The sequence below is a fragment of the Komagataella phaffii genome, chromosome 3 (genome assembly GCF_000027005.1).
Source record: "Komagataella phaffii GS115 chromosome 3, complete sequence".
Classification (NCBI taxonomy): Eukaryota; Fungi; Ascomycota; class Pichiomycetes; order Pichiales; family Pichiaceae; genus Komagataella; species Komagataella phaffii.
The window spans coordinates 828,941-852,795 of NC_012965.1; the positions used below are offsets into that span (position 1 = coordinate 828,941).

A 23,855-nucleotide genomic window follows, 5' to 3' on the forward strand; every position below is an offset into this window, starting at 1 on the left:
AATATAGTGATATAAAAAAGCCGACTTGTCAAGGCGTAGGGTGATGAGGGATGTAATATGTCAGTCTCGTTAATTCAAAGCTTCGGAGTTCACTTAAAGAAATTTACTTCACCTAGGTGCTAGAGGTTACCGTAGGACAAAAACCCCACAAATTATGCTCCAACGGTTGAGAAAACTCGGCTGATACTTTTAATGGAATTAGCGTGGACTAATTGTCTGGAGACAATGCGGTTATGATTACCTTCGGTAGGCCATCGGCGGGCCAGATACCGTGATGGTGGAAGTTGTTACTGTCACGTTGACCCAAATAAACGAGCAGCGAGAAAGAATTCGAAGGTTGCTCTGGTCATAGTAAAGTTTTGAAGTTCGATTCAGGTTGTACGAGGGGAGCTAAGGGATACACACGATAAGTAGTACGCATTCCTGGTGTGCTGTAACGTATATAGCCAGGCAATCGTAGGCAGCTGTAGCTTCTCTTTAAATTTCAAGATAACTGCAGGAATGTCGATAAATGTTTGCTAGACTACAGTTTATGCGTCTAGGCGTCTGGAAAATCACTGTTTGAGGTTTAGTGTGCAGGTGTTGCACATTCTATCCTCTCGGGCTGCACGCACCCAGATTTTCCTTATTCTTGCCTGTTTTTCCTATCCATTGTTTCTACTTCACAAAGTATCCTGACTTCTTACTTGTAATTTTATTACGTAATCAAGTAGAGTTTCTTTTTATAGGAAAACAGGAGGTTTTGTTTTTCTAACCACTAGTTCCCCCATCTCATCACCTTATCACAACCAACCACCAACGATGGACAAGTTCAGTCAGTATATCCCCAAAAACACGACCGGATTTCTCAACCAGCCATACCCTCCAACTTCGGTTGTGATCAGGCGGCCTGACTTGATTCAAGGCGTTCCTGACGGCATCTTAAGTCTCTGTGTTCCGATCGTATTGTACTGGAGCTATTCAACTTTCTTTCATATTGTGGACACTTACGAGTTGGCAGAGAAATACCGAATTCATCCGTCTGAAGAAGTTCTTCAACGTAACAAAGTCACGCTAAGGGTGGTAATCCAAGACGTCATTGTACAACACATTATTCAAACGTTAGTCGGTTTAGTTTTTTACAAGTTGGACCCTGTCCCCACTACGGGATACGAACAAAGAGAAATGTGGTACTTGAAACAGAGACTGCCGCCTTTTTTCAAATGGAATGACACGATAGCAAACCTTTTTGTATATTATGGTTATTGGTATGGTTTATCTGCTACAAAAATTATCATTGCTTTCGTTATCATCGATACATGGCAATTTTTTTTGCATCGTTTAATGCATGTGAATAAAACTTTATACCGAAAGTTTCATTCTCGTCATCACAAGCTGTATGTCCCGTACGCTTTTGGAGCCCTTTTCAATGACCCATTTGAAGGATTTCTCTTGGACACTGTTGGGGCAGGCCTAGCTGCCATATTCACAGGACTAACTCCCAGGGAGTCCATGGTTCTATATGGTTTTTCTACTCTTAAAACTGTGGATGACCACTGTGGATACTCTTTGCCTTTTGACATTTTCCAAATCATATTCCCTAATGACTCCATTTATCACGATATCCATCACCAACATTTTGGAATCAAATCTAATTTTTCTCAACCATTTTTCACCTTTTGGGACAAGTTTTTTGGTACAACATTCCATGGGGTCGACCAATATAAGCAGTCTCAACAGAAGATCACTCTGGAAAGGTACAAAGAGTTCTTGGCCTCTAGACAGAAATCACGCATTCAAAAACAACAACAGCAACACTCCAAGGTTGAACGCTACAGCGACAGTGAAGATGAACCGGATCACCAAAAGAAAGAACAGTAATTTAATATAGTAATCATGTATTGTATGGAAAATGAATGATTTTTGTTTTAACCACTAATATTTAATATTTTTCTCTATTTACAGTTTCTATTGTAGCTTTGATGTTGCCGCTCGTGCTTGGTTCAGGCCAATCTCTGCCTTCGACTTCTCCTTTATATCGTTTAGGACAACAGTACGGAACCTAGGATCTCTCAAATCCATCTCTTCATGGGTTGTCAGATCTTTATTCCAATACTTTTCATCACCTCGTCTCCACAAACTTTCCCAATATATCTTTGAGGGCATGTTAAACTCATCTATCACTGTGGAGAGATCGGCAACAGCTTCTTGTGAATGTACGGGTCTAAATTGGGCGCTGAACCAGATATTACCATCTTTGTTCCTTCTTCTCATGGCCATTGCCTCCTCTTTCTTAGTAACTTGTCTAAGATATCTAAGTTCTACCAAAGCATGGTAAGCCTTGAGAGCATTGTCATAATTGTGAAAATCTGCTACGGCCATACATCTCCAAATGTCACGTCTCTTCTGTGGTTTACGGTCTTGCCAGTTGGGTCTCCAGAATTGTTGCTTGATTTGGTAGTTGGAGATATGAGGAAGTTGAGAGTATAACACCTGGTTGGTTTCAATGTTTCGAAAAAGAAAAACTTGTGGAGCGAATCCGTTCTTTTGAATCCACTTGGCCGAACGCAGCTTAGTTGACATTATTGCTGGGTTCCAGTTGCGGATGACTCGTGTAGAGGTCTGTTTCAACAAATTTTCGTTGAAGGGAAGTGATTTGTGGTGGTGTGTGGATGGACAATTCGAACGGAGAGGGAAGAAGAAAGCTGCCATTTTATATCCACATTGGGTTTATCTCGATTATTTAAAGCTCCTTCTCCAACAAGATTTCTTCATCATATATTTCATCCTCGTTGCCAAAGAAGGAGGAAAGAAGTAGTATGACTAGTGAAACCGTACAGCTTGTTGCAAAAACCTTATCGAAAAGAAAATCCACGCGAGCTCCATTAAAATAAGAGGATTTGCCCAAAAATGAAACGAAGCTTTTGGAGAGTGATTCAGGAATGTTAGTTTTCAATAGTACTAACGTAGATATTGTGTAGATACCTAGTGTTTCCGAGATAAATAAACTTCGAAAAACCGACTTGTTGTTTGTAGAATCTGGTGAAGAAACTGAAACCGATAAATGTGAGGGGAGAGCTTTTTTGATCGAATGAAAAGTTGAATGAAGACTGGAAATCGACGATGCAAATAAGCCCAATGATAGCAGAAACGTTATTTGGTTAGTCAATTCCTTTTCATCTGGCTGAAAAGACGAAATATTCAAGGAAACTATCAATTTGGATAATGTTGCTGATAAAGCGTCAGATGCCACATTTGGCTCTTCATCGCTTGGTCTTGAATAGGTCTTGTAGTAGCTCACAGGGATTTTGTATAACAGTACGCTGGTAAACTTGTAAACACAATATATGGAGAAAACCTTCGTCCACATGATTCCAATCTTTCCTAGAAATGAGTCTTTGTTTTTCTGAACCTGATATTTCTCATACAATTGGTGAAGCTCTTGCTTCAGTGAGTCTCTCATAGATGTCAGAGATTCAACTTCTATGCGGCTGTAATTGCTATCGTTGCTAGAGAAACTAAACAGCCTGAATCTCGAAGCCTTCGGTTTAGTCTCTAAACGACTGAGTTTGGTATTTAGTTGGTCTTGAATAGACTCCAACTGTCTAGCCTTATTCTTGAGATCCAGCACAGATATGTATTGCTGATCTTTTCTGTAAGCGTTGTAGGGGGTTGAAACACTGATGATTCCAGATAGTGCGCCTAAGGACATGATTCCCAGTAAAGCCAGTTGGTTCAAAAATCTGACCAGATATCCTTCACCTGAGTCATCTATCCAAAAGAATGCTTTTTTCAAAAATTGCAAGGCAAGTAGCCAAATAACTGTGATGGCCATCAAAAGAACAGCTTTTATGTTACTATTGAACTTGAACTCTCGGCGAAGTTCCCAATTGTTGATAAGATGGTACACAAACAACATTGGAACAACAAATATCAGGAAGAAAACTAGCAGCGGCAGTGAAAATTTCCATATAACTATTTTCGAATCAAGATCAAAGAAGCCTTGAATCTCAAATAGAACTAAAGAAATGACCATCAAACTTGCACTCACCACAATGCTAAAAACCAGTTTAGCAATATATACCATGGGTGTATACTCATTGGGCAAGACTGTTTTCTTGTCATAGTAACCCTCCAGAGAAATAGTGGTGATAGTTTTCAACTTACTCATATCGACGTGGGTTAGGCCAAAGAGTTTGGGAACTAATGGATAGAGCACTTTGGAACTCCAGAAAAAATAGAAAGTTGCCAATCCAAGAAGAGGTATAATACCAAAGAATGATACCCCCGTCGAGCCGGGTTCCTGGCCGAATTGCTGTAAGTCGTTGGGTTCTGTTTCCATAAGTGTCTGCAGGTATAAGAGATGAGATTAGGGAAGTACAGGCATTTCATGGTCGCGCTTCACATTGTATGAGTGGATTGGTTTTGAGATAGGCAAGTTATACCTCAGAATGCTAGAGAGATGGGTCATCCCAGAACGATCAATGACATTGGAATAGGTGCTCTCTCTGTCTGTTAATTAATTGGAACGTTGCTATTAGATGGAATCGTTCAACCTACCGTGAAACTTGCTGAGAATTAATCCGCCACGCATCCAGGACCAAATGGGCATTTTAAAGTGTACCTAAAGGTCACAAGGCTTGTTGGAATTAAGGGAAACTTGACTTTCTTATTTGATACCTGAATAAGAAAAGTCTTGATTGCACTCTCTCCTGGCTGTCTTCAACCTAGGTTGATAAGATAAGATTAGATCGCGGTACAGGCGAATTGAAAGTTACTCCAAATGGACTCTAGCAAACATTTCTAACAAGTCATTGACAGCCAATAGAGAGAAGAGGTGGATTTGGTGTAGACCCAAATGTCAAATATATATTTGCTGAAAGTTTCAACCACGGATGTGTTTGTTTGGCAATTTCTCAATGAGCAGTTCCCAATTGCTAGTCACTTATGGAATTACACTAGTACTAGTGTTTAGAGCCAATTGCTTGAGCAACGAAAATCCTCTTGTGCTTGAAAACATACAACTGAATGCAAAGTATTTCAAAAAGGACTGAAGAAATTTAGACTTTAGTTAAAAAACCAATACTAGAATTTATAATTTCAGTCTAAGATCAGTTTGACCGCTACTGGAGTTGATACCAACATGAGAAAAGTTATAGAGGGTTTAACGTTATCAATAGTTCATATTTCATCCTCTGACTAGCATGTAAACCAGAATAATAAACTAAGATTTAATATATAAAATCATTGATGAGGTATAATTGATAAGCTGATAATGAAATTTGCACTACGAGCATGTGTAATGTTTGTCAACCTAATGCTACCAGTTCTCAATTCGCTTTTGCGTCTTGATTAACGACCATTTAGTAAAATTGAAATCTGTTGCTAATACGATAGGTACAGGAAAACTTTTGAAGCTTTAGCAACTAGATGTTGGAATTCACAGCGATTTCTCTTCATAATTTGCAATCGTAATACAAAATTGTGCCTAGTCCAGCTCCAACGCATTTTAAACTTTCCTAGTAACATTTAGATACCATTCTATGTTGCAAATACCATCCTTAGAAGTAAACTAGCTTGGTTATAACAGAACATATGCATCTTTTATCATAATTGGGCGTGTGGCGTAGTTGGTAGCGCGCTCCCTTAGCATGGGAGAGGTCTTGGGTTCGATTCCCAACTCGTCCATTACTTTTTTATACTAGTATAAACTATGAAACATTATGGTTTGTACAAGTTTGTCTTTATACATCTCTATTTACTATATCCTAAGCACCTCTGGATAGAAACGCTCAATTTTCCTTTGTTCCTGCATCTTGTTTAACTGGAGCATCCTTCCTCTTAGGCTCATCATTGAACCCCAGATCCTCCCACGGAACTCTATCCATCAGCTCATTGTTCATCCTACAGTCCAAATATTTCTTTGCCAATTGGCGACAATTTGGAGCATTATCATTTTTTACCAATTTCAAACATTCCATGTATTTTTTCATTGGTTCCGTGCAATCCCCAAAATGATCTAAAGGGAAAGCCCCTCTTTGAGGAGGTGTTGGATTCCAGGAAGAAAGCTTGTTTCCAGGATTTGCAGACATAGTACAGAGCTGTAAGGGCGACTAGTAATCTTCTAACGTAAAAGTGGATGAGTGAAGATAACTGGTCTTTATGTCAAGTGAGACTGGAACAATTACTCTCTGGAATAGTTCGCTCTCCCGCCCAGCATTGAAACGTCCAGTGCCCGCCCGGCTACTGAAAGGCAACGAGCAAATCTCGAAAGTGAAAAATCGTCATCGATCATCTTCCTCTTTACCAATCCCATATCAAAACACTCAAACCATTAAACTATGTCAGGATTAGCTTTGTCTGAAGAATCTAAAGTATGTGAGAATCCATTGCTACTACATTATACACAAGATCGCCTACTAACCGTATTTTAGGAGAGAATCGTTAAGATCTTGGATACTACTACAACCGTTGTTCACTATGGATGGATTCCATTTGTTCTTTACGTTGGATGGATCTCTACCCCAAACAGACCATCTTTAATCAAGTACGTTTATTTTCCGGTTTGAACTTTTAGTTTCAGTGAGTACTAACATAATTGTAGCCTTTTATCTCCTCTACCATCTGCTTAAGTATGAGGAACACAAGTGTTAATTGTATATAGGAATGGATCCAGTGAATATGAGTCTTTTATTTCGATACTTGCCGTTATCCAATCAATATTACCACGTAGACGAATCCTGCTCTTTCTTAGGCTCAGAGAATCCTTATTTTTCCCATGTCGTAGAGAGACTTGCCTCAAGGCATCTCTTTCAACCTCTTGCTTCAAATTTCTACTCCGACCCTCGCTAACACCAGAGGATCTGAAAAGTTTCCTCTTCATGTTTGACCAACCCATCTTCGGTATCAAGTCCGTAGAGATTATTTCGGGACTTAATGCCGGACTTTGCTCTACCTTGGTCAATCATCCACTTGATCTGATCAAGTTGAGATTACAATTGAATTCCCATCAAACTTCCTTATCAGGGGGTATTAGTTCCGTTGTGAAAGATATTGTTCATTTATCTACCAAAAATGGAAAACTTGACCCTAAAGTGCTAGTCAAGGAGTTTTACAGAGGAATCACTCCAAATTTGGTTGGAAATATGGCATCTTGGGCCTTATACTTTATGTGTTATAACGAATATAAAACGTTCTTCAGAAATCCAACGTCCTCAACGTATCTGATGAGTGGATTCTTAGCAGGATGGTCTACTTCAATCCTCACGAACCCTGTATGGGTGCTGAAGACGAGAATGGTTGCAACTCATCATTCTACCCCCGAGGGTTACAACTCGTTGTGGGAAGGTGCGTCGCAAATACTCAAGAAAGAAGGTATATCAGGATTCTGGAAGGGTCTTACACCGGCGTTATTAAACGTCTCCCAAGGGGCTCTACAGTTCACGTTATACGACACACTCAAGGACAGCCTGTATCCTGAAAACCAAAAGGTCCTTTCGACCTACCAGTACATCTATGTCAGTGGCATTTCCAAGATTATTGCTACAGTAGCATTCTATCCATTGCAAGTCTTACGCTCAAGAATGCAAGGCTTCGAATTGCTCAAAAATAGGCAGAGCATGTCTCATTTGGTGATTGAAATTATCACAAAAGAAGGCGTACCAGGACTTTATAAAGGGCTAGTCCCCAACATGATGAGGGTCCTCCCTGCCACTTGCATAACCTTAACGGTTTACGAAAACACGAAAAATCTTCTTAACGGTACATCGAATAGAAAAAACAATATCGATAATAATTAAACATAAACCCTAAACCACGTTGGCATGGAAGGATACCAAACATCTGGATAGGAGACTAGAAAAGAGAGAGAAGAAGTCCTCATTCGGGTGCCATTAGAAGCATATATCCATTTGGGCAACCTAGAGCTGTGCTGCTGCCAGCGGCTTTTGACCTTATCAGCTATTCGTTCCAGGCGACTAGCTTTAACCTTTCGCCAGGATGAGGTCAAATAGCGTTTTGATCTCTTTGAGTTAAGTTCCAGCCACTTTCCAAATTTCTTAGAGTGTTCAGGAACATCAACCAATAACCTAGATACTCCGTTTGAAAGGTCATTACTCAGTTTAACCGACTGAATCCGCAAGTCACTACCCAAATCTTCACCAACTTTAGCCCAGTACCGCCTTAGAGGTTCGTTGGACTTCCACCAGTATCTCACAGAATCAGAAGTAGAGTCAATCGTATCAACGGTTTCTTTTTGAATCCATTTACCTACTGCGATTATTTTTGGTTGCTGATCTACGGCTTTATCCTTTAACAGGCTGAATGTATCTGAAACCGAATGAGCTAGGTGTTGACAAGCCAGCTTGCCCTTATTTCCGTATAAGGATACCTCTTTAGCAATCTCATCGGTGGGGTGTTTCAACTGTCGTGCGACAGATATTATTTTTTGATTGATAACATCCACACCACAGTTAACATTGTCGAACTGCTCCTTTAGTATACTTAGTACTTCCTGTTTCACTGAGGCAGAATCGGTCATGGTCTGAATCAAAGTACGGGTTCTGGTCTCAACCTCAGTTTCTGTCTGAGTCTCAATTTTGGTTTCTGTCTGTGTTTTTGTTACTGTTGCTGTCTCAGTGACTTGGAATGTAAGAACCTCTGTGTAATGTACTGAATGGGTCAGCACAATAAACTCAGTCTGAGTCAACACTGGTACTTGCGAAGGTACCGAAACATCAGTCCCGACGGACTGGAACCTAATCGCTAAGGCCGCCATCAATAAAACTATGGCTGTTACACATAAACTGTGAGGCTTGGTCTTATCCCTGGGAAGATCATTCTGACTTAAAGATTTAAGCCAGCTTCGAACACGGGACTGGTAATCATTTGCTATCTCACTGGACGGATTATCTCTGTTATCGTTTTGAGGGATTTCTTGGGGTAAAGGGAAGTTACTAGAGGGGAGACCCCGAGCATTACCAGCTCGTTCAGAGTCGGAACTCAACTTACTTTCAGTGTCTTCATCACTGAGGATCATCGACCAAGAGCCCATATCGGGCCCGCTGGAGTCTACTTCTTCGAAACTCATTAATAAATACGATACAAGGGGGGTAAATTGGTTAGTGTAGTGAGGATAAGATGATTAGATAAGGAACGAAACAGGACGTTTGAGACACAATTTCCGCGATTAGGGATGCCGAATTTTCCCTCCATTTGAATTCAAGTACTATATAGAGATTCTAATCAAGCTCAACTAGTGAAACGTGTGATCACACTGATATCCGCTTGATCTCGTGATGCACGTCAGCTAAGTTGTTAGCAAGCTCTAAATAAAGTCGAAATTCTTCTTTAAGCGTCTGAATGATTAGATCCCAACTGTTGTCAATGCCATTGCTGCTAACTTTATCAAGCTCATCAACTGCATTCTCAATTTCTTGTAGAACTGAATGATACTTCTGAATATTCTGTTGGATTTCTTTGACTTTGTGTACGTAAAAAGTGTGAAGTATAGCACTATTGGGTGGTTCAGCTTCTTTGATGTTCAGAGTTTTATCGTTATTAGTGATCTCCTTGAGCAGAACTGGGTTCGTCAGTTGCAAGTATAGCTTTATGACCTTTTCTACCCAGTCGTTAAATGACTCTAACACCTTGCACTTGAAAGACATTACAAAATTTAAATCATTATGAATGGCCTGACTAACAGAAGAATATTTGTTTTCCAGGAAGTTAATGTCTCTTGGAACTGATTCAATTAGTTCTTTGTGGTTTGCTTGATCGTCTTTCAAGCTCTCTGCGATGTCCATTTGCTGCTGAATGTACTGATCAAGTTGTTCTATTTCTTTTTGATAGGCATCTGGTAGATCCGTGACTCTCGTAAGGGATGTTATCTGTGGTTGAGAAGCATTGTTAGGGTTGTTGGGTGCTGCATTGTTGCCCAGTAAACTATTATTGTTATTACTTGAATTGAAAAGCCCACCAGCATTACTGTTAGTATTGTTTCCAAATAGACTCCCTGTAGTTGTATTAGCGTTCGTATTATTGCTCCCAAAAAGACCTCCAGTGTTACCACTCGGATTATTTGAGCCTGAGAAACCACTTTGTGCAGGTTTATTGGCATTTCCAAACAACCCCCCTCCAGTTTGGGCATTACTATTTGCAGTATTGCTGCCTCCAAAAAGACCACCCGATTGTGTGTTATTTGAATTGGTTCCAAATAGCCCTCCTGATTGTGTGTTACCAGAATTTCCTCCAAATAATCCTCCCTGTTGAGTGTTAGAGTTAGTGTTGGTGTTACCTCCAAAGAGTCCTTTCGATTGAGTATTACTAGCATTTCCCCCAAACAACCCTCCTGATTGATTGCTGTTGCTAGCAGTATTCCCACCAAACAATCCTTGCGATTGAGTATTTCCCGTGTTGGTGTTGGCGCCAAATAAGCTACCTGACTGATTCGTGTTGGTATTACCAGAATTGTTTCCAAACATACCGCCTGTATTGGTACTACCTGAAGCGTTCGTACTGCCAAACAATCCTCCGCTATTGCCTCCAGAATTTGTACTAGCATTATTTCCAAACAAACCTCCTGTGTTATTCGTATTCGTAGCAGGCTTTGCTCCAAACAAGCCTCCAGTGTTACCAGAGGAGCTACCTCCAAAAGCCCCAACATTGCTACCTGAGGCGTTTCCAAACATACCGCCTGAATTGGCGGGGTTCTTGTTGGAATTTCCAAACATTTGACTTTAAGGTTTTAAAGAACGTTGTTTTGACAAGGGAAACAAAAGTTCCCACTAAATTTTTCGATGTAAGGACTTGGGAGGAGCAACTGCTTACATGAACTCCCTCTAACTTTCCTCATAAAAATCCTTCCAAGCTCGCGAGGTCCCTTCCAACTAAGTCGGGTAACTCACATACTCCCTCGCTCTTCTTCCATTTCACAGAACACACGCTCAGCTTCATTACATATTTCCACCAAGCTTTGATTGCCTTTACAAAATGGGTATTCCAAAGTTTTTTCGGTACATCTCTGAGAGATGGCCGATGATATCTGAGCCAATAGAAGACAGCCAAATTGCCGAGTTTGATAACCTGTATCTGGACATGAACTCAATTCTTCATAATTGTACACATAGTAACGATGGATCAGTTGATTTAATGAAAGAAGAAGAGATGTTCAGTGCTATTTTTGCTTACATTGAACATCTTTTCACTTTGATCAAACCTGGAAAGACGTTTTTCATGGCCATTGATGGTGTTGCTCCTAGAGCAAAGATGAACCAGCAACGATCTAGAAGATTCAGGACGGCCATTGAGGCAGAAAAAAGTGTAGAGATAGCCCAAAAGAATGGACTCATTACTAGCAAAGACGAGAATTTTGACAGTAACTGTATCACTCCTGGAACGGAGTTTATGGCCAAGGTTACCACTAACTTGAAGTTTTTCATCCACCAGAAAATCTCTTCAGATGCAAAATGGCAGAAAGTCCAGGTTATTCTCAGTGGACATGAAGTCCCCGGAGAAGGAGAGCACAAAATTATGGACTATATTCGTTTTTTGAAGGCTCAAGAGGGGTATGATCCGAATACGAGACATTGTATTTACGGGCTGGATGCAGACTTGATCATGTTGGGATTGGTCATTCACGATCCTCATTTTGCCATCTTGAGAGAAGAGGTTGTGTTCGGAAGAGGATCCAAGGCCTCGTCAACAGATGTGTCAGAACAGCAATTCTACCTTCTACATCTCTCCTTGTTACGTGAATACCTTGCTCTTGAGTTCAAAGATTTAGAAGACCAGATAAAGTTTGATTATGACTTAGAGAGAATCTTGGACGATTTTATTTTTATCATGTATGTTATTGGAAATGATTTCTTACCCAACTTACCTGACTTGCATATCAACAAAGGTGCCTTCCCCAGACTCTTAGCAACGATCAAAGAAACCATGATAGATTCGGATGGATATCTCCAAGAAGGAGGTGTCATCAATATGGAACGATTCGGTCTGTGGCTTGACCACTTGTCACAATTTGAGCTTCAAAATTTTGAGCAGGTCGACGTGGATGTAGAATGGTTTAACAAGCAGCTAGAGAACATATCCCTAGATGGTGAGCGAAAGAGGGAAAGAGCTGGAAGAAAGTTGTTGCTTAGACGTCAACAGGAATTAATTTCAAAACTTAGACCATGGATTCTCGAGTTTTATTCATCAAGAGACAATATATATTCTGCTCATGATGATGACTCCTTAATTCCAACTTTGCAATTGGACACCGAATTGATGGAAGAAGAAATCAAGTTACCCTTCATAAAGCAGTTTGCACTTGATGTTGGTTTCTTTATTGTGCACAGCAAATCTCAGAATACGTACCATGCTAAGATAGACATTGATGGTATAAATGTCAATGAATCTGATGAAGAATTTGAAGCTCGTGTCTTGTATATCAGGAAGAAGATCAAAGAATATGAAAACTCAATTTTTGTTGAAGATGAAAACACTTTAGAGGAACAAAAGAACATTTATGATACCAAGTTCGTCAACTGGAAAAACAAATATTACAAAGAAAAGTTTGGATTTACTCTTTCTGACACAGAGGACATTTTGAAGTTGACGGAGTCGTATATTCAGGGTCTTCAATGGGTTTTGTTCTACTATTATCGAGGAGTTCCTTCTTGGCAATGGTACTATCCTTATTACTATGCTCCTAGAATCTCTGACATCAAATTAGGGATTAAGGCTTGCCTGGAGTTTGACAAAGGTACACCGTTCAAGCCATTTGAACAATTAATGGCTGTCCTTCCTGCAAGATCAAAACAGTTAGTTCCTGCTTGTTATAGACCGTTGATGACCGATCCAAACTCTCCCATTATTGAATTTTACCCTGATGAGGTTGAAATTGACAAGAATGGAAAGACTGCCTCTTGGGAGGCTGTTGTTAAAATCAACTTTGTCGATGAAAAACGACTATTAGAGGCACTGGAACCGTATAATAGTAAGTTGAATGCTGAAGAACGTCAAAGAAACTCTTTGGGCACGAATATCGAGTTTAGCTATCATCCTCAAGTGAATCAAGTTCATTCTTCCCCAATTCCAACAATATTCCCAGATATCACTGAGGATCACTGCTACGAAATAGTGGTCGAATTTGACAAGCTGCACTCTTCAACTTATGCTAAACCTATGAAAGGTGCCAAACAAGGTATAAATCTATTGGCTGGATTCCCAACTTTGAAGACCATTCCCTTCACTTCGCAGCTCATGTTAGCGGAATGCCATATTTTTAACCAGCCAACAAAATCGGAATCGATGATTCTAAGTACACAGAATCCGTTTGAAGGACTCACTGTAGAGCAGTTTGCTGCTCAGAATTTGGGCCAAACAATCTATGTCAACTGGCCTTATTTGAAAGAGGCCAAAGTTGTTGCAGTTTCTGACGGTTTGAACGTTTTTGAGCCTGGAAACAAGTCTATCCGAACGACTCGTATGGAAAGCTCTGAAGTCTCAGAATTTGCCAGTGACGTTCGCTATATCAGTGAGACGCTATTCAAGAGAAAAGGTGTTTTACTGGTGAACTACACTGAGGAAGAGTTGCAAGGAACACCTGAGCCTCGTAGATCCCCTCACAATGACGATGCGATCCAAGGAATTGTGTTTGTAAAGAAAGTGAATGGTGTTATTCGCACTAGATCGGGTGCCTATGTGAAGACATACAGTGACAAGATTGAGAAATACCCTATTAATTTGCTTGTTGACGACGTGGTTAACAAGGATCGTCGATTATTAGAAAAACCTCCTGTGCCATTAGAAGAAGAATTCCCAAAGGGTACTACTCTCATAAGTTTGGGAGCTTTTGCTTACGGAACTCCTGCTACTGTTGTTGACCACCAAAATGACTTAATGACCGTCAGATTCGTAAACCAGCCAATTAAGCATGAATTTAACTATGGTGAGATTCAAGCACAAAGGGAGGCACACACCAATGTGTATTATCCCTCCTTTAAAGTTGCCAAAATCGTTGGAATTACGGCGCTAGCCTTGTCCAGAATAACCTCTTCCTATAGAATAGTTAATGGAGCTAAGAAAACTGTTAACATCGGATTAGATTTGAAGTTTGAAGGAAGAAAGTTAAAGGTTCTGGGATACACTAAAAGAAACGAGAAACATTGGTCATACAGCGCTTTGGCTGTAAACTTGCTGCAACAATATCAGAAACGTTTCCCATCTGTTTTTAAGATAATTTCTCTCCGAAATGATTCTTCAATTCCTGAAGCCAAAGAACTGTTTCCTCAAGTCCCCGCTAGCCAAGTGGATGAAAAAGTCAATGAACTTGTGGCTTGGGTTAAAGAACAAAAGAAAAGCTTTGTTGTTGCAACATTGGAGTCTGAGTCTTTGACCAAGGTTAGTATCGGAAAGATTGAACAGGAAGTGATTAAGTTTGTTTCAAAACCACATGAACATATTCCCCAAAAGGGTTTGAAAGGAGTTCCTCGTGAGGCTACTCTGGATATCAGCAACTCTTCTCAATTTCTTTCCAAGCAGACTTTTAATCTAGGAGACAGAGTGATCTACGTAGAAGATTCTGGTAAGGTACCCAACTTCAGTAAAGGTACAGTTATTGGGGTTCGAAGTGTCGGTACGAAAGTGACTTTGAACGTATTGTTTGACTTGCCATTGCTCTCTGGTAATACCTTTGATGGAAGACTTGCAACCCCCAGGGGTGTCACTGTTGATAGTTCATTGGTATTGAACTTAACAAAGCGTCAATTGATTTACCACGATAGGAAACCCGCTAAGAAAGAAGGTAAGCCTGGAGTTAAGAAGACATCTCAGGACTCCAAAAAGCAAACAGTGAAGTTGCAGAACGGTTCAGGTAAGGCCAAACAGGCACAAGATGCTGAACTGTCAGTCACTACGACACCTGTTCCGGTTCCTGCCGCTAACACTGCACCAGTTACTGCATCTGTACAGGCTACCTCGGTGGTTACTGCTACCGTTCCAACTTCTAAACCTTCAAACAACTCTGAGGACGAACATGAATTACTTCGCTTACTGAAAGGTAACAAGGACAGTAGTGAATCGCAAGGCTCTCAAGAGCCTCTTGCCCGGACTTCTATCCAGCAAATTTACGGAACGGTGTTCAATCAAGTGTTGAGCGCTCAACCTCAGTTGCAGCCTGTCAGAGGCTTCTCAAATCCGGTACCTGAAACCCCTGTAAATGGAGTCCAAGCGAATGAACAACACTCTGATTCTACCCCTCAAAATCATTCTAGGGATGAAAACCAAGGAAGAGGTCGTGGTAGAGGCAGAGGAAATAGAAGAGGAAGAGGTCGAGGTAGAGGCAAAGGAGGACAGTAAATCAGAATGAAGGTGTCCCTCCGATTGAATAGAATTGTGTTGTAATATTAGTGTATTGCGTTAATGGTACTAATAATCATCCTGCATTGTATAACTAAGAACTTTCTTCTCCTGCCTTAGAGCAGTCGTCTTGAAAACTTTTTGCTCCCAGCCATTAGACCTATCAATTCCGTCCCATCTATACCCTGGCATTATAGAGAAACGATTGTCCGGGAAAGAAGATTTGTATAGTTTACGGCCTGTCTGTGAGATGTAACGGTCTTTTTGCAGCGACTTGACTTTATCTGGAGAAAATGCTAGCAACGGGTCATCTACATAGCTTGGCGGAGCTACTCTTTTAGTGGCCGTTTGAGTAACCTCGGGGAGATTCATATTGCGTAATTTTTCAGATGCTTCTTTGGCTTTCTGTTTTTCTTGCTGTGATTTCTGTCTCTGTTGTTCTAGCATTTCCTCATGAGAGAGGACGTTTCCTGATAAGTCTCTATAAATAGTGGCATTCTCGGGTTTTGCAGGTTTTGTGGGTTTTTGTATCGACGACTTGGGTTTCGGCTTCAGTGATTTATCCCTTTTCTTGGACTTGGATTTGCCATATTTGGAATCCAGGTAGTCCTGTAGTGACATTCGTTTCGATACTAGGTGCGATGGTTCATTCGATACGATATATAATGCTTACATAAGCTAATGGTACTGGGAACATCACTTATACTATCCGTTCAGATCAACAGGAGAATTCATTCATACAACATGCCAAATTCATTGAAGACCCAGTCATCATTCCATCAGACTGCCCTTGGTTAAAGGTGATAAGGAATTAATTGAGGTTTATCGGGGTTTAAAGTGAGGCGGGCATCAAGAAAAAAAAAAAGAGGGCAGGAGCAGTGGAACTTTCAAAACAAGAAAGAGATAAATCTTATCTCGTGACCCCTATCTTAGCAAATAACGTTTACGTTTGAAGGTAATAGATTAAGCAACCAATTACCTCATCCTAACTTACGAGTAATATCCCGTTTCATCTCATCATCAATGAGGGACTTGATTTTATACCGACATTGTTGGCTCCCCACATTAACCCTTTAAAGCAGGAAGATCCAATTCCCCGAGGGACAAACTTGACACCCTAACTTTCCCGGGGTTCACGAAATATTCATGAACCCCCCCCCTTGATACGAACATCTGCGCCGTATGCACCCTTCTGGGACATACCGCCTGAGGCCACCTCCATATAACCGCCGGTGAATTTCGGAACGCGGTCAGAGAGGCTATTCCTCACTGGTTTTTGCAAGGGCATGCTGAATGAGCACTGTAAACATTCAGCCAATGACGGGTTCAACGAGTGCCTTGATTTCTCGGGCTTCTACTGGCCATCCTTGGTTGACCGTTGTCTCATCTCAATATCTTCTTCCGGATCTGTTGGATTGTAATATTTCACCCCCCTCACCCATTAATTGTGCCCTTTGGCTCATCGCACTACTTTTCCGTTGTGGTTTTTCTTTTTATTTTTTCCTGGTCTCCACTTTAAATCAACCCCAAACCTGTCGGTTAATTAATTTTTAGTCGACCGCCGTTATAAAAGGACACAAGGAAGTTTTCAGATTATTTTCAGCTGTCTCCCCCTTTTTTTTTTTCTTGCTTCTATTTCTTGTTCGTTCAAGCAAACAATCCCAACCTCTAAATTGATTTTCTGATTCCAGTTTTCATTCTGCGTTGAGCTCTATAGAAGAAAGAATGCCGGAGCTTACCCAATCATTGACTGAGATCTTCGACTCATATTCAAAGGAGGGCAAACTGGACTACAACGGATTTATAGATATTCTGTCTAATGAGTCTTACGCCTCGCAATATTTCAACAACTTTTTGAGGATTCCGAACAGTTCTCTGGGGTTATTGTACCTTTTGGTGGACAAGGACGCCAATGGTCAGATTTCTTTGGATAATTGGTTAGCGTTTTCCGAAAAACTGTTGAACGAGGAAGAGAGTAGTATCACCTATAAGTTGTTCCAGAATTTGGACTCGTCCTTCAAGGACAAGTCCGAAGATGAGTTCAAATCTTTGGTTTCTACCAACTTGAATGATCAATTCAAGTCGCAGTTTGACAGAGTTGTGTCCGATGATGGTAAAATACTCCCCGAGGACTTCCGTAACATCGTATCCTCTATTTACTCTTCTAGGCTGCCAACAGCAGCTATCGATCAAATCGGAAGACTTTGCACCGAAAGTTTAACCTTCAACGAGGCCGCTAGTCTGTTTGACTTTGTCCAGGCTATACCCAAGCTAAACTACTACACGTTCAGAGCATCCAACAACTTCAAGGACACCCTTTGCAAGGAAGATTTCATTGCTGCCCTCAAGGAGACAATCAACACTGAGGACAATGTCTCAGATTCCTTTTTGGATTACTACTACCAGCTGACCACATTCATTGTTAATTCTACCAACCAGAATCATTTATTGAAGGGTGATCTTTTGGCTATTTTAACGGATGACATGGTCACTACCGAGGAAACCGTAGATGGTGGATTCTCTTTGTATCCAATCTTAAACTCTGCATATTCATTCTTGCTAGGCTCGATAGCTGGTTCCATTGGAGCTACCATTGTGTACCCCATTGACCTTGTTAAAACCAGAATGCAAAATCAGAAGGGTAATGCCAAATACAGCTCATACTTCGACTGTTTTAAGAAAACTTTCAGAAGTGAAGGTCTCAGGGGGTTTTACTCCGGTCTGTTGCCTCAACTAGTCGGTGTTGCTCCTGAGAAAGCTATCAAACTTACAGTTAATGATATAGTCAGAAGTATAGGTGTGAAGCAATCTGCTAACGGAGAAATCACCATGCCATGGGAGATTTTGGCTGGTTGTTCTGCGGGTGCAGCTCAAGTTGTCTTCACAAACCCATTAGAAATCACCAAGATTCGTCTTCAAGTTCAAGGTGAAGCTCTTAAACAATCTCTTGCTGAAGGTACAAATGTTGTCGAAAAAACTGCAGTCGACATCGTTAGGGAATTAGGTATTCGTGGTTTATACAAAGGTGCATCTGCATGTTTACTGAGAGATGTACCTTTTTCTGCTATCTATTTCCCATGCTATGCTAACCTTAAGAAACATTTGTTTGACTTTGACCCCAAAGACCCCACAAAGAACAGTTCTTTAGAATCTTGGCAATTATTAGTTTCTGGTGCACTTGCTGGTATGCCTGCTGCTTACTTCACAACACCCTGCGATGTCATCAAGACAAGACTGCAGGTTGAACACAAGGCCGGCGATATGCATTATACCGGTATTTCCAACGCCTTCAAGACGATCCTCAAGGAAGAAGGTTTTTCTGCATTATTTAAAGGTGGTCTAGCAAGAGTGTTCCGTTCTTCTCCTCAGTTCGGTTTCACGTTGGCCTCATATGAATTGTTCCAAACGTACATTCCATTATCGGCATTCTATCCAGATCCAAACCAGACCAAGACTCTGGGTAAAGTTGCCGGTGCTATCACAGATGGGAAGGGAAACAGTTTGAACTCCCTGACCCCTGTAGATATTTCCAAGCTGGATAATGCCCGAGACGTTCACTATTCTATCAGTGAACACGCAAGGAAAGTCGTCAACACGTCATTCGATCTCAACCCAAAACTGAACAGCTTCAATTACTTCAACTACGTTAACGAAAAGAAATGATTAATGATTAGAATTAGACTTTTGTAAATCTATACCTTTTATATAAACCCCTCATAAAATCACTCCAATCAAGTTAGAAAATTCCCATTGTTTACTATGACATTGAACTCATTGTTCTTGAAGATGAATTTTCCAATCTGCTTTCCATGTTCGTCGACTTTAAGCGCTTCCTTCAGTCTGTACAATGCTATGCTTTTCACTCGTTTACTGGATTCTTTACGATCCTCTTTGAGTTCCTGGGTGGTGGGGAACTCTGATCTATTGAATCCTGGTGGTGTGCAAGGGTCGTCCCAAATTGTGTTATCTCCACCATTTCCATGCCTTCTTTTGAAACCTGCTGGGATCGAACGTTTTGAAGGGGTTTCTCCAGATTCGGCGCTATTGCTGTCCCATTTGATACCATTTTTCAAGTTTGAGACTGGGGCCAGTTGGAAAAGCTTGGAGCAATCATTACACATGCAATTGTCGGTATGGCTGGATTTTGAAGCGGGATTGCGTTTGAAATCTTCCAAAAACCATTCCCTATTAAACTTTGGGTTCGTACTCAGATCGATTTTTATCTTTGAATCAGTTATTGGTGTGATATATGGGTTAATTTTAGGTGTGTTATGCGTCAAGATGTCGTCGTGTGTGACATCCGGTTGAGAATCGGATATGATCTCTTCGATGTCCGAAGTGATCAATTCTGGAGATGCCACTGCGACATACTCAATTGAGCCGGAAGAGGAGCTATCGAAGCTATTAGTATTTACATTCATGTTCAGGGTTGGTTCTAAATTGGTTATTTCTTTCAGAGGAGACCTAGGTTGATATTTGGGCCTTTTGGATGATGGAACGCGTTGAAGCTGTGATTCTTGGGTCATGGAGACCTGTGTCTGCGAACTATAAAACCTCTGGTCGTTGAATCCGGAGCAAGAGGGGCATTCTGATATTTTGGAGAGTAACAAAGAATGATTTGACTCCAATACTCTGATCTTGGCCAATAATCTCTGTTCATTGGCTTCCTTCTCGTCTAGACGGTCCAAAAGCTGACCCAAAAGGAGAGACTGTTTCCTCGAGGTTTCATCAATCTCTTTAGCCAAACGGATTGTGTCTGACATTGGACCGATGCTTGCCTGAGTGAAGAGTTGAGGAAGACGCTGAAGCCTTGGTAAACACCGTTGGGATAACAACACGCGGCGCGACATCAACGATGTTGTAAACGACAGATCTCACGGCAGTAATATTAGAATTATTAATAATAGCATTTTACTTAGCATTTATTGGTCATACATATGAAGTTCGGTATTCCTTGGTGAGCCTAAACTTCGTTCAGCACATAAATTGAGCAATTTGGCTAATTCTTTTGGTAGAGCAAAGCTGCTTTGCATTAACATGGACGATACCATGACGCAAAGACCACTCATGTTCTGCTTATTTCGAACTTTGGGCAGAAGATCTGCATATCGACAGGTCAATTTGAAAAACTCATCGCCAGAGATGTGTTTGACTTTTGTATGGATCATTACTCCAGATAGCTGCGAAAGCTCCTTGCGAATTCGTCGCAAGTAAGCATATCCATTTTCTACAGGTGTGATATCTGATAACTTCTTATCAGAGGATCCAAATAGAATGTTGGACTCAGTTCCATCCACAGCATAATTATAGTTCCAGATGACAACAGTCAAAAGTGCCAAAATATTGGATCTACAAAAGAGATCACTGTTTGGGTCAAATGGATGATTATACTCATAAGGTGCATCTTCTGGGGACAAGAACAGCTCAAATAGCATTAAATAGCAATGGATTACAGCAATTCGTCCATGCAGACTACGAGCCCAATCCTTGACTCGGCGATTAACGGCAGCATGATCACTGTCACTAGGCCTGACGTTCATTCTCCATGGAGCTCCTGCGAATGTGGTCAAATCAAAGTGAGAGATTGACATAAACACATAAGCCATGTGGAATACTGGATGTTTGCAAGAAGTATCAGCTTCAAGTTGTTCTAAAATTGAACTAGTGCAGAGACTGCCGTATGGGCTCGTGCATGTGGACGAACTATTCGCCAAAGACCCAGCAATTATACGAGAAGGCCTTCCTTTGGAATCTAACCCTTTTGATTCGCCCAATTCGTTACGCCAAAAGGTGAAAGCTCTCATGATGACCTCTCGCCAGTTTTTAATAGGATGCATGCCCTCCTCCAAGCCAATAGCAGATTGCAAATCTAACTGTTGCATTTGAAATAGAATGGCACATAGACCAGCTAGTACCATCCTACGACCAAAGGGTGTTGCGTTAAATGACGTTCTATTCAGAGTGCTTTTCATGGCTAGCAAAAAGGGCATGGATTTGGGTATTCTCCTGACGGGTAATGGCGCTTCCCACAAAGCATCATCACATGGCATCGTTAACTGTATTTGGTGACAATGGAGCACCAATTGGTGGCCAAAACTAATAGCATCGACTGCGTCCATATAAAAGCACATCAATGTTGCTCTCTTCATGGACTCCATTTCTAGCCATTGCGAGTACACGGTTTCTGGTTCATTAGGTTCCAACTCCTGCGAACTTTTCAAGGGGTTTCCACCAAGTGACGGTGTGCGACGCAGTAGGTTTATAGTTGTACCATGATGTAAATGGCCCCTTTCGTGGATTCTTCTGGTGGAGCAGTTTTTTTCATACCATTCCAACAGCAATAAACTCTGAATAACGTATAGCTTTGCTGGAGGGTGAAAGTCAGGAGATGTGAACAGCGCCCACCTCACAGGTTCGGCTATACAGTCAGCCAACGAACGAGGATCACAGATGTCTAGAAAATGGCACCCTGCTGTGCCCGAGGGCGATGCAGCTATGACGTGGGCACCAATCATCAGCATACAAAGTAGCAATAGAGATTCACAGCGGGCACTGGAAAATGATGGCTTGTGAAGAATCGGGAAGGCAGGGTGATAAAGAGACCAATAGTTGAATAAAAAGAAATCAATCTTTGGCCCTGTGAAGTCCGGGTGCTGGCTAAGACTGGGTATCACATTCAGCAAATCATTCAGAACCAAGGAGGAAATATGATCTGAGGGCGAAGCGGGAGAATTTTCTATGGGTGCATTAATCCGACGGTTATCAAGTGCTGTTGAATCATTGGTAGTTTCATTTCCAAGACCAGCTGCCAACGGAGAAGTTATTGGAGGTAGACGGGCACTCCAAGCCATGTCTACGCCATTTATATGTGCAAAGCCTCCTGAAACTCCAGGAGCTTCCTGAAAAAGCATATCCTCACTTAACATGAAGTCTGAAAAATCATTCCTTGTCCTCATGGCGGGCTCAATATTGTTATCATTGGAGCTGAGATCATCAAAAAGCCAAGACAAAAGGTTTCCAGAGCTAGTAGATTTTTGAACACCTCGAAGTCCATCGTTTTTCGGAGTAACCAGAGTCGACCTTTGTGGAATGGAAGTGACATGAGCTTGGGTGGGCTGGGAAGAACCGTTTGGAGTCGAATCGTCGTGTTTCATGTTGCCCTGCTCTGAAATAGAAGGACGAGCTTCCAGTGGAGCAGATGTATCAATGGAAGACCTTGTAAAAGCATCGATTTCGCTTGAGCTAGAGTTTTCATGAGAAGTTTTCAGGCCTGGTCCAGACAAGACTATTGGGGTATTATTGAAGTGGACAGCGGCCTTATTGTTCCTCCGCTGAAATTTGTCCCTCCTTAGCTCGTGACGCCGAATATGACGTTTTAAGAGATCATTTCTAACAAACGACTTCCCACATTCAGGCAGCTGACACTTGTATAGAACTTTGGGGTTGTGATTTAGTTCATGACGCGACAGATGTTCCTTTCTGGTGAAGTTCTTATCGCATTTGGGATGCTGGCAGAAATATCGCAACTTTGATTCAGATTCAGAAATAACTTGGGGGCCTCCAATCATAACTTCAGAGCAAAGGTGGAAACTATATAAGTGCACCGGGTCCTAGAGCTCAGTCTGGGGTTATGACAAAACTTGCTAGGGTGGGATACAAGAGAAATACTAAGGGAAAGTTATGGTTGGAGCACGACGAAAAAAGGTGGGTGCGTGATCTAGATGTGTGGGGAAGGACCTGGAAGAATGATTGGCGCACAAAAAAAAGGAGAGATGGAGTGAGCGTTGTGTCAAAAAAGGGTAAACTTCAGCATGGTCTGACGGCAGAGAACTGATTTAAACGTCAATGATAAGAAGAATAGCTGCTGAGATAACAGCGCTTCAACTGAACCGGTCTCATTCCCAAGGTGTCCAGTTTGGTCACATTGTTCACTATCCATTACCCCAGATTATGTACCCAATTGGGAACCTAGAAAGGATTGCTCTCGCGCCGCATGATGAGATTTGATTTTTTTTTTTTTTCTCATACACTAGAGAAAAACAACACGTCTAGTGTACCACCCATTATATTCCCATTTTCGTGTCACCCGTAAATTTTTTCTACCTTTTCTGATTTTCTTTACAAGATAAGCTATGGTTGCAACAAAACGTTAAGGATGCAGAGCAGATGACGAAACAAAGTTTACGCTTCTCATCGCACAACAATCACTTGGCAGCCTGGGCCCCATAATTGAACAACCAAATAATAGAGGTGTTTACTTGGCGCGATCCGTTTCAAGTGAGTTAACAACACAGCGAAATCTTATGCTGTCATGGAAACATCCATTTCTTTTTTAGCATTCGTTTCCACGACTCCAGAGCTGGAGGTTGGGATGCAAGTGATAACCACCAATAGATGATGCCATGTAGTAGAGGTTTATAATATTAGTTGGAGGGGAGAATGTGCAAATGCTGGTTACACAACTCTGAGCCATTGGCATCAGATAACGCAAGAACAATCTGCACGCAAACGATTTTTTAGACGGCTCGATG

At 41.3% G+C, this 23,855-nt stretch overlaps 12 protein-coding genes across 12 annotated transcripts; 5 read left to right on the forward strand and 7 right to left on the reverse strand.

Moving 5' to 3' along the window:
• Positions 1-801: 801 nt before the first annotated feature.
• PAS_chr3_0425 (Sphinganine C4-hydroxylase) lies at positions 802-1,860 on the forward strand (the record flags this gene model as incomplete). The annotated part of the gene is made up of 1 exon (XM_002492609.1): positions 802-1,860. One exon carries the CDS (start codon positions 802-804, stop codon positions 1,858-1,860), a length of 1,059 nt encoding a protein of 352 aa, XP_002492654.1.
• An 87-nt stretch (positions 1,861-1,947) lies between these two features.
• On the reverse strand, positions 1,948-2,562 carry PAS_chr3_0426 (Protein involved in homologous recombination in mitochondria and in transcription regulation in nucl; the record flags this gene model as incomplete). Its single annotated transcript, XM_002492610.1, has 1 exon — positions 1,948-2,562. The coding sequence occupies one exon, from the start codon at positions 2,560-2,562 to the stop codon at positions 1,948-1,950; it is 615 nt and encodes a 204-aa protein (XP_002492655.1).
• A 160-nt stretch (positions 2,563-2,722) lies between these two features.
• Positions 2,723-4,321, reverse strand: PAS_chr3_0427 (Hypothetical protein; the record flags this gene model as incomplete). The annotated part of the gene is made up of 1 exon (XM_002492611.1): positions 2,723-4,321. One exon carries the CDS (start codon positions 4,319-4,321, stop codon positions 2,723-2,725), a length of 1,599 nt encoding a protein of 532 aa, XP_002492656.1.
• Positions 4,322-5,771: 1,450 nt separating this feature from the next.
• PAS_chr3_0428 (Protein required for cytochrome c oxidase assembly) lies at positions 5,772-6,071 on the reverse strand (the record flags this gene model as incomplete). Its single annotated transcript, XM_002492612.1, has 1 exon — positions 5,772-6,071. One exon carries the CDS (start codon positions 6,069-6,071, stop codon positions 5,772-5,774), a length of 300 nt encoding a protein of 99 aa, XP_002492657.1.
• Positions 6,072-6,320: 249 nt separating this feature from the next.
• On the forward strand, positions 6,321-6,548 carry PAS_chr3_1190 (uncharacterized protein; the record flags this gene model as incomplete). The annotated part of the gene is made up of 2 exons (XM_002492613.1): positions 6,321-6,353; positions 6,414-6,548. The coding sequence occupies 2 exons, from the start codon at positions 6,321-6,323 to the stop codon at positions 6,546-6,548; spliced, it is 168 nt and encodes a 55-aa protein (XP_002492658.1).
• Positions 6,549-6,860: 312 nt separating this feature from the next.
• PAS_chr3_0429 (Protein required for transport of flavin adenine dinucleotide (FAD)) lies at positions 6,861-7,778 on the forward strand (the record flags this gene model as incomplete). Its single annotated transcript, XM_002492614.1, has 1 exon — positions 6,861-7,778. One exon carries the CDS (start codon positions 6,861-6,863, stop codon positions 7,776-7,778), a length of 918 nt encoding a protein of 305 aa, XP_002492659.1.
• Positions 7,779-9,248: 1,470 nt separating this feature from the next.
• Positions 9,249-10,709, reverse strand: PAS_chr3_0431 (Subunit of the Nsp1p-Nup57p-Nup49p-Nic96p subcomplex of the nuclear pore complex (NPC); the record flags this gene model as incomplete). Its single annotated transcript, XM_002492615.1, has 1 exon — positions 9,249-10,709. One exon carries the CDS (start codon positions 10,707-10,709, stop codon positions 9,249-9,251), a length of 1,461 nt encoding a protein of 486 aa, XP_002492660.1.
• A 259-nt stretch (positions 10,710-10,968) lies between these two features.
• PAS_chr3_0432 (Evolutionarily-conserved 5'-3' exonuclease component of cytoplasmic processing (P) bodies) lies at positions 10,969-15,324 on the forward strand (the record flags this gene model as incomplete). The annotated part of the gene is made up of 1 exon (XM_002492616.1): positions 10,969-15,324. One exon carries the CDS (start codon positions 10,969-10,971, stop codon positions 15,322-15,324), a length of 4,356 nt encoding a protein of 1,451 aa, XP_002492661.1.
• A 69-nt stretch (positions 15,325-15,393) lies between these two features.
• PAS_chr3_0433 (Subunit of the RES complex) lies at positions 15,394-15,945 on the reverse strand (the record flags this gene model as incomplete). Its single annotated transcript, XM_002492617.1, has 1 exon — positions 15,394-15,945. One exon carries the CDS (start codon positions 15,943-15,945, stop codon positions 15,394-15,396), a length of 552 nt encoding a protein of 183 aa, XP_002492662.1.
• Positions 15,946-16,610: 665 nt separating this feature from the next.
• PAS_chr3_0434 (Mitochondrial amino acid transporter) lies at positions 16,611-18,987 on the forward strand (the record flags this gene model as incomplete). Its single annotated transcript, XM_002492618.1, has 2 exons — positions 16,611-16,741; positions 17,016-18,987. The coding sequence occupies 2 exons, from the start codon at positions 16,611-16,613 to the stop codon at positions 18,985-18,987; spliced, it is 2,103 nt and encodes a 700-aa protein (XP_002492663.1).
• A 68-nt stretch (positions 18,988-19,055) lies between these two features.
• Positions 19,056-20,174, reverse strand: PAS_chr3_0435 (Hypothetical protein; the record flags this gene model as incomplete). The annotated part of the gene is made up of 1 exon (XM_002492619.1): positions 19,056-20,174. The coding sequence occupies one exon, from the start codon at positions 20,172-20,174 to the stop codon at positions 19,056-19,058; it is 1,119 nt and encodes a 372-aa protein (XP_002492664.1).
• Positions 20,175-20,246: 72 nt separating this feature from the next.
• On the reverse strand, positions 20,247-22,892 carry PAS_chr3_0436 (uncharacterized protein; the record flags this gene model as incomplete). The annotated part of the gene is made up of 1 exon (XM_002492620.1): positions 20,247-22,892. One exon carries the CDS (start codon positions 22,890-22,892, stop codon positions 20,247-20,249), a length of 2,646 nt encoding a protein of 881 aa, XP_002492665.1.
• Between the last annotated feature and the right edge of the window lie 963 nt (positions 22,893-23,855).